Below are 13,248 nucleotides of genomic sequence, written 5' to 3'. Positions count from 1 at the left end.
AGCTACATTACTATTAGACAGAGGGGGTTTGGTGATTTCCTCCAATGTTCCCCACTCCCATTCTCCGTCCATTGAATTGTAGTTTAAATAAATTACCAAAATAGTTGAAACTAGCTGGATTCTATTGCTTTATTTTGACAAAAAATGCAGAATTTTGCAGAATTTTAAAATATTGTGCGCACAATTTTTAATATTTTGGTGCAGAAATTTTAACTTTTGGGTGGAGAATTCCCACAAGAGTAATATTGTGACTGATAACATGATAGAAACAACCATGTACAGTTATCGTTAGCAAAGGTTCCCTGGCCAGTAAGGCTGTTTCCCTACCTCCAAGAATCATGCTATGAAACCATGGTTTTCATTTAATTTTAGACTGATTTTCAGGCTGGGGGTAGTCTATAATGATCTTTCTGAAAAGGAAAAAAATCCATGTCTACACTGGTCATGGAATCAGCAATGTGGACAGGCCCTTCTTGTTGACAAGAGTACAGTGCTTTTGACATAACCTTTAAGAATGGTGGGGAACCTACGTCCCGCAGGCTAGTTCCGTCCTGCTGCTTCATTTCATCTGACCACATCTTGGTCTCCACACCGTGAGCTGGAAGCACCGATCCTCGGCACCCCTCTGCAGGGTTGCAGCCACAAGCGCCGGCTTGCCTCGCTGTGGGGGGAATCTAGGGTTGCCAGGCCGTTAAAAGTCCAGTTGGCTCCCGGAAGCAACTGGCATGTCCCTGCGGTCCCTAGGAGCAGGGGCGATCAGAGAAGCGCCGCACGCTGCCCCCAGCACCGGCTCCGCAGCTCCCAGTGGCTAGGAACCGCAGCCAATGGGAGCTGTGGGAGTGGTGCCCGCAGATGCGGGTAGCGTGCACCATGCAGATCCCCCTGACCCCTTCACCTAGATATTTGGTTTAGCTGTTGTGCAACATTCAGATGCTGAATAAGCTTTTCTGGGTGGAAAGGTGGGCTTGGCATGAGAAGGCTTCAAATACTTTCCCCTGGATGAAAAAGCATTTGTCTTTTCCTTGAAGAAGCTTTCTCATTGCACAGCAGCTGATATGATAGTTTTGGAGTTCTTCTCTGAGATTTATAACAACAGTTGTGGGTAAGAAGAGAGAAGAACGGGAACAAGCTCTTGGGCTCTGTCTACTCCAGCAGTTCTCAAACTGGGTCAGGACCCCAAAGTGTGTCACAACCCCGTTTTAATGGGGTCGCCGGGTTGGCATTAGACTGGCTGGGGCTGAAGCCGGAGCCCTACCAGCCGGGGCCCAGAGCCTGAGGGCTTCAGGTGTGGGTGGTGGGGCTCAGATTTAGACACCTTCCCCGCCCCCTGGCCTGGGGCTGAAGCACTTGGCCTTTGGCTTTGGACCCCCTGCCTGAGGCAGTGGGGCTTGGGCTTTGGCCTTGGCCCTCCCACCCAGGGCGGTAGGGCTTGGGCGGGCTCAGGCTTCAGTCCCACCTCCTAGGGTCATGTAGTAATTTTTGTTGTCAGAAAGGGGTCACGGTGCAATGAAGTTTGAGAACCACTGGCCTACTCTATGGGAAAGTGTTACAATAAACTATTGGTTGGAACACTTTGAACCTGCAACCCCTGTCTCGTGCCCTGTGTCCATGCAGATCAGCTGTCTGAATCATTTAAATGTTGGTTGTAACCATAGTGGTGAGATCTCTACCTCTGGTCTGGATGAACAGGTACCACCTAAAAAGGCCTATCCCCATTGTAGATGAGAAACCACAGACAGTTCAGCTGCACTAGGTCAGCCAGTTCTAAAGCCAATGGAGTTGCTTTTATTGGGTAAATACTCCAAAGCACCTGCTTGCAGCAACAGTTCTGTGCCCTGTGAATCAGTGCTTTGTATCTCCTAGAATGCACTGATACAACCACAATTGTCAGGTGTGCTGCAGGGGGAAGCACCAGAATGGTTCTGTGAAGGCACTGCCGCAGTTTGGGCATGCTGAATTGTTGCATTAGTCTTGGTAACAACTGCCTTAATATGTTCAATGACCGTGTTACAGTTTCCTTGCTTTGTTTCTGCAAGGTGAACTATCGCCACAATTATTGCTCGCTCTTGTTGGCAGTCTGAGGCCAAAGACCAGTTAAATTTGTTTTGTAAAACCTACTGTGTTAGAGCATGGTGGTTCTTTTCCTCTCTTACACTAATCTGTAGAGCAACATGTGAGTCACCAATCTGACTGTCCTCCATTAATGGATTCAGGCCATAAAACTTGCTTCTTTTTGATTACAGAATGACTGTCATTGTAGAGTCTGAGCTCTACTAACTCACACTACAGTCCTGCTTTTCCAATCCTGGGCCTCTAACCAGCAGTGGTGGTTGGCTGAACCGGTTTGTGGTACCAATTTTATAATGTAGATGTGACATAACTGTAACACAACCAAAAGTCACTCGCTTACAGCCTGTGCCAGACTCGGGCAAGGTTATAACTCTCAAACAAGAGCAGGTTGCCAGAAGTATACTGTCTTAAAACTCTTCTATAATCACTTACTTTGCATCAAAGGTACGCATGCTGTTTTACAAACCCAAGGTCTAAATAGATATGAGCTGTTGTCATTCAGATATAGGCATTTGATTGAATAAAGGAAGAGGCATAGCAGGTAACAGGAGGAAAACGGAACTCTGGTGCGGCTCTAATTTATGCAAGGGGCTACTTCTGCCCCGTGCACAATCTGGAAGGTGAGGAGGTGACTTGAAGGTCTCTAGGTTGTGCCTTCTGTGCTGTGCCTCCTGAAAGGTGCAAAACAAAATTTGAACTGGTTCAGGATAAAATCAAAGATGATCACTTCAGGCAAACTTTGTGACTAAACTTCTCTTGGATATACAACAATACTATTGTGAACTGGGCTTTTAAACTGAAAAATACTGTACTTGCAGTATATCAATCAAACCAAGAGATTCAATCAAAATGGCTTTCACAAGTATTTAAAAATTGTTGAGTTTTAAATGTATTGGAGGAGTCTATAGGTGAAAGGTTAGTGATCTCGTATAGAAATTTCCTGTATAATAATCTACATAGTTATTCAAAACTCTACTGTGTAGGTTGTATATAGATTCCCTATGGTTAATAACATGACACCATAGTTGGTGCCTGTTAGAGTTGTAGAGTTTAAAGGCAGATGGGACCACCAGATCATCTAGTCTGGCCATTTATATAGCACAGGTCACCAACACCACCCAATACCCGCACGCTAAACCCAAAAACTGAAATTAGACCAAAGTATTACAGCCCAGAGGAGACTCCATTTATGTGTCACAGGCAAAGAAGGTGCACAAGTGCCTGAGGCCCTTGCAATGGCAGGGAAATGATTATGTAATAAATGTCACTTGCCAGGATTATCTAGACCTGCTCCCATACACTACAGAGGAAGGCACACAAAAAACCCAGGTCAGATCGGCAGTGACCTTGGGGAGAAAATTACTTCCTTACCCCACACATGATAATCAGTTAGACCCTGAGCTTATGAGCAAGTACCAACCAGCGAAGCACCTGAGACAGAAAATGTTTTGTGCCACCTTAGTCCTGGCCCTCCCCATCCAGTGTCAGCAATGTCAGCCCTGACTGACGTAGCTATACCAACAAAACTCTGAAGTAGTCCTGGCCTACCTGTTGAGAGGACAACTAGAGGAACTTTCCATCTCTGGCACAGTAAATGCATCATTTAAGTAGTGGCAGCAACTTGAGTAACACTATTAATGTCCCATCTAGACTGCCCTTTGCATGCACGTATAACGCTTCAAAATTAGAAGGGAAATCCGTTTTAACTTGTGTAAAACAAAAAATGTTTAGAATTTATTTCCAGGCTGTTCTGGCATCTACCTATTACTCCTCAGTCTCTCTCCTCCAGGTTAGTGGAGGCATGCAGCACAGACAAAACTGACACAGAGTGGCTCAAAACACAAATCTTCAAGAAAATGGCACAGATTTTCCTCCACTAACATTAGTGTTAGAACATTAAGTGTTCTAAAATTCCACTAATGTTTATCACCAGGTTAAATAAAAGTAAACTGATATTTCATTTTTAAACAGGAAAAGTACTAATCAGTTGAGGTATTCTGATCTCTGATATTACTAACTTTAAAAAAAAAAAAAAAAAAAAAAAAAACCCAAAGGATTAATGGTAATGATAAGGTCTAGGGATGATAACTGTGTAACTGTTCAGCAATGGATGAACAAACTACTCAGTCTGTGTTCAAATGTATAAGTGCAATCTTTGTGATATACAGCAATTCCCTAGACATCTCACTGCAGTTTGTGCATTCCTATATAGAATCTCAGAGCTCCAATCAATGGAAGTAAGACATTGTTTTTTAAACACCACCTAACAATGGATCTTGCCTCACTGTGGAATGTGTGCAGCTGTACCCTCACAGAAAATGCCATTCTGCTATCATGTGCAGTTGACAGTTAGCAATCATACAGTGTTTGATGTTGCCATTGGCATAATCTCTAAACTGTCTGTGTAGTTTGTGGTAATCAGCTGTTGGTAAAAACCCACAGAATTGCACTGATTTGTTTAAAACTTGATTGATATGTACTAGGTACAGATTAACTTTCTTTGCTCAGTATTTATTAATTTTAATATAAGAGCTGCAAACAGAAGAACAAATTTAGATTGCTTAGTGTCACTATAGGCTCCTGAGTATGTTCTTGTCCTTTGCTTTAGATATATAATTTTTGGTAGTAACTTCTTACAGCAATACTCAATCATATATAGATCACAGTCCCACTTCCACTCATCCGTGGAAAAGACTCCACTTGACTTTAGTGAGAGCTGGATCTGGTTCATAGACAGGTGTACTTACAGGAACAGACACTGGGGGTGGGAGGACATGACAGTTGTGTCCCTAATATTAGAGAAATACTTGTGCCAAGTTAGAACATTAGGCCTCTTTACATGGCTTTAAAATATAGTGAAGTCTGTACTATGGACCCATCCCTTATATACGTCTCTCTCTCTCTCTCTCTCTCTCTCTCAGGCAGTCATTTTAAAATTATTCTTAAGGTTTTTAATATTGTGTGGCCTTTCAATATTGCACATTTACTAGGCAATTTAATTTTGTTGGGCCTTTGGCAATGGACGCTGGTCCTTGGTATTTCCTGCGTTTAATATGGATTTAAAAAAAGTTTTCCCTGTGAATTTTGAATCACATGTATCCATTTACACACATCAGAAAATGTATTTTTTCTCTTCTACAGGCTGCTATATGGCAAGCACTTAATCATTATGCTTATCGAGATGCAGTGTTTCTGGCAGAAAGACTATATGCAGAAGGTATGTGCCTCGCTAATATAATGAATTAATGGTTTAAGTTTGCTAAGGATGTTTAGGGCTTCTCTTCTTTTTCACTTGGCTAATAAAGTTTATTTCTTTCTATTCTAAAAACTTCCCTGCAATTGAAGAGACACAGTCAAGATAAAAATCAAATGTTACTTGTAACAGTATCAGGTATTACCTAAACTTACTATTAGAGTAGAGTAGAGGAGAAAAACAATTTTTTTTTTAATCATTTCAATTTGCTATACACCCTGGACTACTCTGGGTTTCACTGTTCTCCCCTGTACTATATTACCGTGTTTGTGTGGGTCTTTCATATAGCGACAGGGGAGAAACTTTTTTTTAAAATGTGACTTTAAAAAAATCTCTGTTTGGCGGGGTAGATATGGTACATGAAACTACTTTTAATTTAACTGAATAGATTTCAGGTAGATGGTGTCCCTTCAGAATGGCTTATTTAACAAATACTTCTATAGTGACACCAACTTGAAACCTTTACTTACTTTTTTTTTAGCTTATTTTTTTAAAAAGATCTTCAGGACCTTTATTTGCCAAGCTTGCTCCTGGCTGAAACTTTGTATTTACGTACCTTTTTTAATTCTTGGATCACTATGCTATTTTTGTCTAGTCCAGATTCAGTTTCCAATTGCAGCTCCTCCTCTCGTTCTGGACATAGAGGCTTTCGTAATCAATGTTGCTACACAAATTGGTCAGCAAAAAACAATGAGTGTTCTGACTTATGCCCTTTCTCTGAGCTCAAACATAACGCCTTTGCCATGTATTTAAACTTCTCTGGATCAAGGAGCTGCTGTCCAAAAATTTCTTTTGAGTCTTGGTCTCCTGCCTAGCCGCACAATGCTTTCCTACAAACACATGTGGTGGCCTGTATCTTGTTGCATAACAAACGATTAAATAACTGAATTTGGCTGACAATGGTGTGTACTTCTTTTATTGGTTAATAATTTTTAAATTGTTTTGATTTATACGCAAAACTTTTTAAAAGTTGCTGAAAGGATTTCTAGGATAATTAGTTTGCCAAGATAGCAAGCCAGTTTGCACTAAAACTTTTTGAGTTCTGTAAAAAATGGGACTTGTTTGGGCCTCATTTCTTTCTGGCTTCTACTTAAGAATTCCTTTCTTTTGCTGAGAACTGTGCATATATGATTACTTTAAATGCACAGTTTACATATATAGTTGAAAAGTCAAGTGAGGTAGAAGCCCAAGTCCTGTTAAGTGCTTTTGAAAATTTTACCTACAGACTCTATCTTCTCTCTCTCATCTATCCACCCATTATTCATCTCCTCATATAGTTTATTCAGTATAGTGCTACATATATTACACACAAATACAATGTTAAAAGAACATTAAGGTTGCAAAATCAAGAACACAAGGCAGGAAATCCCAGAGTTAAGGTTGCCTTAATTTAGGCCCCTTGTGTGTGTGTGTGTGTGTGTGTGTGTGTGTGTATGTGTGTGTGTGTGTATATATATATATATATATATATATATATATATATATATATATATATTATGAAGCAGTCTTTAGTTACATGAATTCACACTATTTTTTCCACATTACCCCTGCTTCATTCAGTGCATAGGTTGTATCTGTCCTGGACTGAATCAGGGTTGTGTTGTGAAGGAGGCTGTTGTTTGTCGGACCACTGCTTCATTTGCTGCAGAATTTGGAAGGTCTGGAGTGAGGTAGGGGATCGCAGGAAGAGAGAGAATGGCCTCATAGTTAAGGTAGTTCAACACTGCCCTGGAGAACTGGATTCTATCCCTGCTTCTTCCACAATCAAACTTCTTATAGGTGATCATTAATTTTGTATTCCTTATTTTCTGGGTGCCCATCTTGAGATTCTGGGGTCTGATTTGCAGGAGTGCTGCAACTGAAGGCAGTAGGAGTTGTGCTTTGAACATATAAAGTGCTGTATAATGCCAAGTACTTTGGAAAAATTAGGGCCTAGACCACTCACATTGGATACACAAAATTAATGGAAATATGGGACCTTAATTTCTCAGGGCCTCAGTTTCCCCACATAAATTATAGTACTCTGCAGTGGTGGAAGAGGGGGGGGATAAGAGTACCTGAGAATCAAGAGAACTTGTGGTATCACTTCACAAGTGTGCCTGACTTAGGCTATAATTCTTTAACCTCTGTTCTGAATAGAATCAATTTAAATTAAAAAGCAAAGATCCAGGGGTATGAAACTGAGACTTGTAAAATGGATTATGAGAAGCTTTGTTATAGGAAATAAGCTGATCAGTAACTGTTTAAACCTGTGAAATTGAGCAGTGAAACTTCCTAAGGGTTTGAAATGGTAAATGTACTGAATTGGCTTGAAAGCAGGAATGGGAATGATGTTCTTGCTCTGTAACCTGAAAGACCTGTGCCTAAAATTCTACTTCCTAAAACTTGGGTGGAAAAAATATTAGCACCTAAAATACGTAGGGCAAGGTGCATACCACACTTGTCTGTTCTAGCTTTATAAACTACTTGCTCAGCTTAAATGTGAAATTTAATTTTTGCTACCTCCCTTCGTGGTCCTGAAAAATGTTCTTTCTACTCCTCCTATTCTGATGTGCTGAGCAGACATGATAGGTGTAAGAGATGATTCTAGGCAGAAGAACAATATTTAGAAACTGAGTAAAAAGAACGAGGAGTACTTGTGGCACCTTAGAGACTTGACAAATTTATTTGAGCATAAGCTTTTGTGGGCTAAAGCCCACTTCATCAGATGCATGTAGTGGAAAATACAGTAGGAATCTCTCTCTCTCTCACCCACCCACCCACCATGAAAAAATGGGAGTTGCCACACCAACTCTAATGAGACTAATTGATTAAGGTGGGCTATTATCAGCAGGAGAAAAAAACCTTTTGTAGTGATAATCAGAAACTGAGTGTAGCTCATAGCAGAAGATAAAATGCAACAGACACACACTCATCTGGATTTCTGTTCCTTCAGTATAATGCAGTCAGACCTGGTGTGACTCTCTGATCCCGTGCAGATAGCACTCAGCTGCACAATGAATCTCCTTATTTAACTTGGTCCATTTGTCTAAGGACAACTCAAATTTCCTGCCCCACTGCCTTTCATGCTTCTTTCTACTCCATGACCTCCTATAAGCCCTTCTCCTTCCTCGCTTCCTACCATTTCGTACCTATTTTCTCTTAAACAAAATAATGAATAAGTCTTTGTTTTAATCTGTTGCCTAAATTTTCTTTAATATTCAGAACAAAGTTGCATATGCACATCAAATAAATGGCAGTCTGGCTGTTGCTGCTTTCAATACTTCATGGTAACTTTTGAATCTTCATAAGATACATCGTTTCCAGATTATTTTGGTCAGTCTGTCCTTAGTTCAAGTGGTTTACAATGAGGCAGCAGCAGCAGCCAACTTGGGGGAGGGAAAGATGCCTTCTTGCTAAAGATTTTCTTTTAAGGTCAACATTTTTTGAGTTGATAGCAAGTGAAGTCTTGACATACTTGAAGTTCTCTCTGTTCTAAATGATCCTTCTAAAATCTGTCAGTCCTAGTCCCCTTCTTTATTACAAATACATGTCTCTTTGGATCCTCTCTGTGTAGCCACAATTTTGTGACCGAAATGAAAATATAATTTAATTAAGGTCCTTTCCACACAACCACCAAAACTATACTAAAACAAGTTTAAAAGTGGCTGTTGTGAGCTCAGTCTGACTTACCGAAGGGTGGATGTGTAATCCTTACCCAAAGAATAGTACTACCAAGTCAAATTTTTCAAAAGCACCCAAGTCCCATTGAAATCCACCCAGCTACCTAGTCTTTTCCCCACCCCATAATAGGAAAAATTGTGCACCTTGTTTTAAGATGCATCTAGATATGGATGGCAAAATATTATTAGTAAGTACTTTTGTGATGAAGTTACCTTCCTGATCCTTGACTTGCTATGTTCAAAAAGCTGTCGCACTAATTCTGTTCCATTAGAAATGACTGTTTCACTTTATTTCTTCAAGTATGTTTGTTAAGAAAGATAGTGAATCATTTGTTAGATGTGGGGGCCAAAGTGGTTGGTGTTCATTCACTGCAGTAGATGGGGCAGCCATGATTACTACAAGATCTTGGGATGCTGAAATCTCTTATGCTCTGGCTAGTAAAGGAAATACACTTGATTACTTTAATCTGTCCTGTTTTTTCCCCTCACAGCAGGAATCACATTATTTGTGCATCCTGTTGCCTGCAGTCCTATGGAACTCAACCACTTGTACAAAAATATTAAATGATCAAAGCATACCAACGTTTTTGTTTTTGATTTTTTTTGTTTAGTACACTCAGAGGAAGCACTGTTTTTGCTGGCAACATGTTACTACCGCTCAGGAAAGGCATATAAAGCATACAGGCTCCTAAAGGGACATAGCTGTACCACCCCACAATGTAAATATCTGCTGGCAAAGTGTTGTGTCGACCTCAGCAAGTAAGTCATCAGTTTATATGGTATTGCAGTATTTTGGTAGGTTTTTTTAGGAAACTGTGTTGCATAAACTGGTAATTCACTGGTCTTTCAGCTCTCAGGATTATCACAAGTGGAATTCATTTTGCTTTCAGATTTGGACCTAAAGAACAATAGCCCATATTGCAGAAACCGCTAAAAGGTATTGAGAGCTTTACAAAGGAGTTGTGAAATTGTATAGCAAGTCACTTCTGAAACCAGTTTGGGACTGTGCTCTTCAGTGCGTCCACCTTAGTTTGTTGTTAGCTCGTTTCTTAAACTGCTGCTAAAGTGAATCTAGAACTTAAAAAAACCCAACTCTTAAACCAGTAAATCTGTCACCGTTGACCAAGTTGGTGCAGATGTAAGAAAATAGAAACTTGAGTTCACCAAAGCCTTATGCACCCCTTAAGTCTTCAAAATAGACATTAAGTGGGACATAAGTGGTGTATAGGCCTTGAGCTGGCTCTCTGTACAGATGAATGTAGCCCATTTAGAGTTAATTTTTATAATAAGATGAGACTAGAGTCTGATAAGGTTACAGACTTTGTTGGGGAGAAAGAAAATGCCTTCTGTGTCCCCTGTCCCATTCACATCTAGGCAGACCTCTCAAACTACTGAGGCCCATATGTGGGATGCAACATATGACAAAGACCCAACGTGGGGGTGGCAGAGAAGAAATAATGTTAATGCAGGGAACTGCTGTGGGATTCCTTCCTTTTAGAGTAAGCAGCTGTATAACCTCAGACTCACAACTTCGCATTTCTGATTAATTTTCAACGATAAAAATAAGGGGACACCAAATTTCTGTGGAACACGGGGAACTTTATGACTGAAATGAGGGACCTCCCTCAAAATGAGGGGTAGTCAAAGTATGCTTCTAGTGGTTGATTCAGATCTGGTCTGGATCAATGATCAAGATTTATCTGTTTGCTGTTCCAGTGGAATGAGTTTTATTGTTGCAATCAAGATCTTTCCTAGCCACATCACAAAATCAGCATTGCAACTGGCATCCTGGATGGTAGTTTCAGCAGAGTGGCTAAAAATCAAGTAGATTCTCACTTATTGTCTATTCTCTTAGTTATCTTCTGCCTGCTCTGTGAGCAGTGTCTCTTCTATTGAAAGTTTCTTTTCACATTTGAATTGGATTCCTCTTAAAACTAAAGAGTCACCTGTGAAGGGGAAAGAGAATCCCTACAATAATGTGAAGAAAGCTGCCATGTCACTCTAAAGGGTAGCGCAGCAATCTGGGTTCAGCAGCAGGAAGGGCTATTTTTGGAAAAACAGCTTGTTGAAGGCTGTGACAGAAAACGAGAGCATATTACGAGGGTAGAATATGAACACAGATTTTTGAGGGAGCTGTCCTCTGGAAGGTCTGACTCTGTAGGAAACTGGACTTATGCTTAAACTTCATGTTTTTAACTTTGGGGTTTTTTTGATATGTCCTATCATGTAATGTGACTTAAAATATTGACCAAGCAATATGGCTGTTTAAAAATTAGACCTTCATCCCTTCACAAAGGAAAGCCAGACTTAACAGATGCAGTTTGTACATGATCCTGCAGACCATAGGAAAGAGTGACTTCCAGAATTGAGGGCCCTCCATAAAAATGTTCTGCCTTCTGTGCCCTCCGTGAGCTTGATCCTGGGGACTGGACAGACAGCAAGAATATCTCAGCTGAGCACAGTTACCACAATGAGTCCTGGGAAACAAGGCAGTCTTGGATAGAACAAATCCTAATGGCTGTTTTTATGGGTGCATAGAGAATTCTCTACTTCTGCTAAATAACAGGCTATAAAGCACATGCTTATCTTCTGTTGCAGTGCAACCAGTAGGCTGAACTTGATACATTTGTTTCCTGGGTTGTACCATACTGGATATTTTTTGAGGGACGGAGCTCCTCTCTTGGGATCCCACCCACATTGTGTAACCAAGCTGCATGAAAGATGTTTTGTGGAGGGGCCTGGGGAAACTCTTGCCCATCAGCAATGGGCAAGTAAATATGGGGGGGAAATCAATGATGATTGCATTTCTGTTTTTATTTAAGACTTTGACTTTGTTCAGTATAGTGCCACTTTAACGTTTCTTGAGGTGATACCTGCTGTAGTAAAGTGGAACATCTGATTGCCAAATGTTCTGTTGAAATAGAAATCAGTTTAACACTCTTCTTGGAAGGGACCAGTGTAAGCTGATTTGCTCTGTTTCTCCCCTGCCAATCACAGCTGTATAAAGTTATATTCCGGTATCGCTTATTCCCATAAAGGAAGTGGAATAAGCATCTTAATAATGTAACTGCCTTCACACTAGGGGGGTTGTATTACTTAAACTGTACTGGTTTAGGTGTGCAGACAAGCTCAAAGGGATACTGTCAAGTCTGACCAGCCCCCTCTCTCCCTGACATGCAAAAAAAAAAAGTCATGTCCCTTCCTTCCAATAAAATATTCGAGTTGCAGTGATGTTAAAATCCCTGCTTTTAGACTGCACAAACCAATCCATGGTAGAGTGCACTGTTACGTCTATGTGCAATACACTGTGCCAGGCATTTGATTCCACCTGTCAGTTCTGGCCTTGTAAGTCAGCAAGGCATCAAAATTCCAAGTCCATTGGACAGCCCCATGTTAAGTTACAAGAATGGAGATGCCAGAGACCATACATGGTACATTGTAGCTGAGAGACCAAGCCAAATCCAGTTGTTTTCCTTGACACCCCTTTAAAGGTGCCTGACTTTCAGAGGGTAAGTGTTCTGCACTTAAACTGGTAGTATCTCTATAAGGCAGAGGGTGCAATACTCTACATTTTGAGACTTGTTGTCAGGGAGGAGAGTGCCCAATTTGGAACTCATTAGTATTGACAACATATCTTGTTTTTGTTTGCAGCAGGATAGAAATATTGGACTACCACTACTGCTTATAACCTTATAACCCCTTTAAGCCTCTTTTTGTTTCTTTAATAAGGCTGGCAGAAGGGGAGCAGATCTTATCTGGTGGAGTGTTAAATAAACAGAAAAGCCATGATGACGTTGTTACGGAGTTTGGTGACTCTGCATGCTTCACCCTCTCATTACTGGGACATGTATACTGGTAAGGTTTCTTTTTTTATGATGATGGTTATTGAATAATGGATTTTGATTTGGCTGAGGCAGTTCTTGGCCATGAAAATATTTCTGGCACAGCCCCACAGGTCACAACTGCTCTCAGGTTACATATCCCCAACAATCCTGCAATCTGATTTACATGGGCAGATACCTGTGGAGCCCCTTTGTGACTGCAAATGTAAGTGTTCGCTCAGAGTGCAGATTGCAGGATCAAGGCCCAAATGATGGTAATCTATAGAGGAAGTCTGATGCCTCCCTCATGTGGCTTGCCAGTTGCATGAAAATACACATTAGCATTTTGTGGAAGGTGTGTGGGTTTATTTTATTTTGTTTTGGATTTTTTTTTGTGGGCAGTGAATAAATTGGCAATACAGGAACCAGTTTTGAGAGGGGT

The 13,248-nt window shown here is 40.7% G+C and overlaps 1 protein-coding gene across 7 annotated transcripts in view; it reads left to right on the top strand.

Annotated features, from left to right (window-relative positions):
* CDC27 (cell division cycle 27) overlaps positions 1–13,248 on the top strand; it is a 53,070-nt gene that overhangs the window by 4,086 nt on the left and 35,736 nt on the right. For all 7 annotated transcript variants that reach the window (XM_065577717.1, XM_065577719.1, XM_065577716.1 and 4 more), the window contains exons 2-4: positions 5,212–5,287; positions 9,597–9,744; positions 12,715–12,840. In XM_065577717.1, coding sequence (XP_065433789.1) covers positions 5,212–5,287; positions 9,597–9,744; positions 12,715–12,840 — 350 coding nt within the window. The remainder of the gene's footprint in view (positions 1–5,211; positions 5,288–9,596; positions 9,745–12,714; positions 12,841–13,248) is intronic.

This window comes from Chrysemys picta, chromosome 24, assembly GCF_011386835.1.
Source record: "Chrysemys picta bellii isolate R12L10 chromosome 24, ASM1138683v2, whole genome shotgun sequence".
Taxonomy (NCBI): domain Eukaryota; kingdom Metazoa; phylum Chordata; order Testudines; family Emydidae; genus Chrysemys; species Chrysemys picta.
This window is presented reverse-complemented; position numbering and strand designations above follow the sequence as displayed.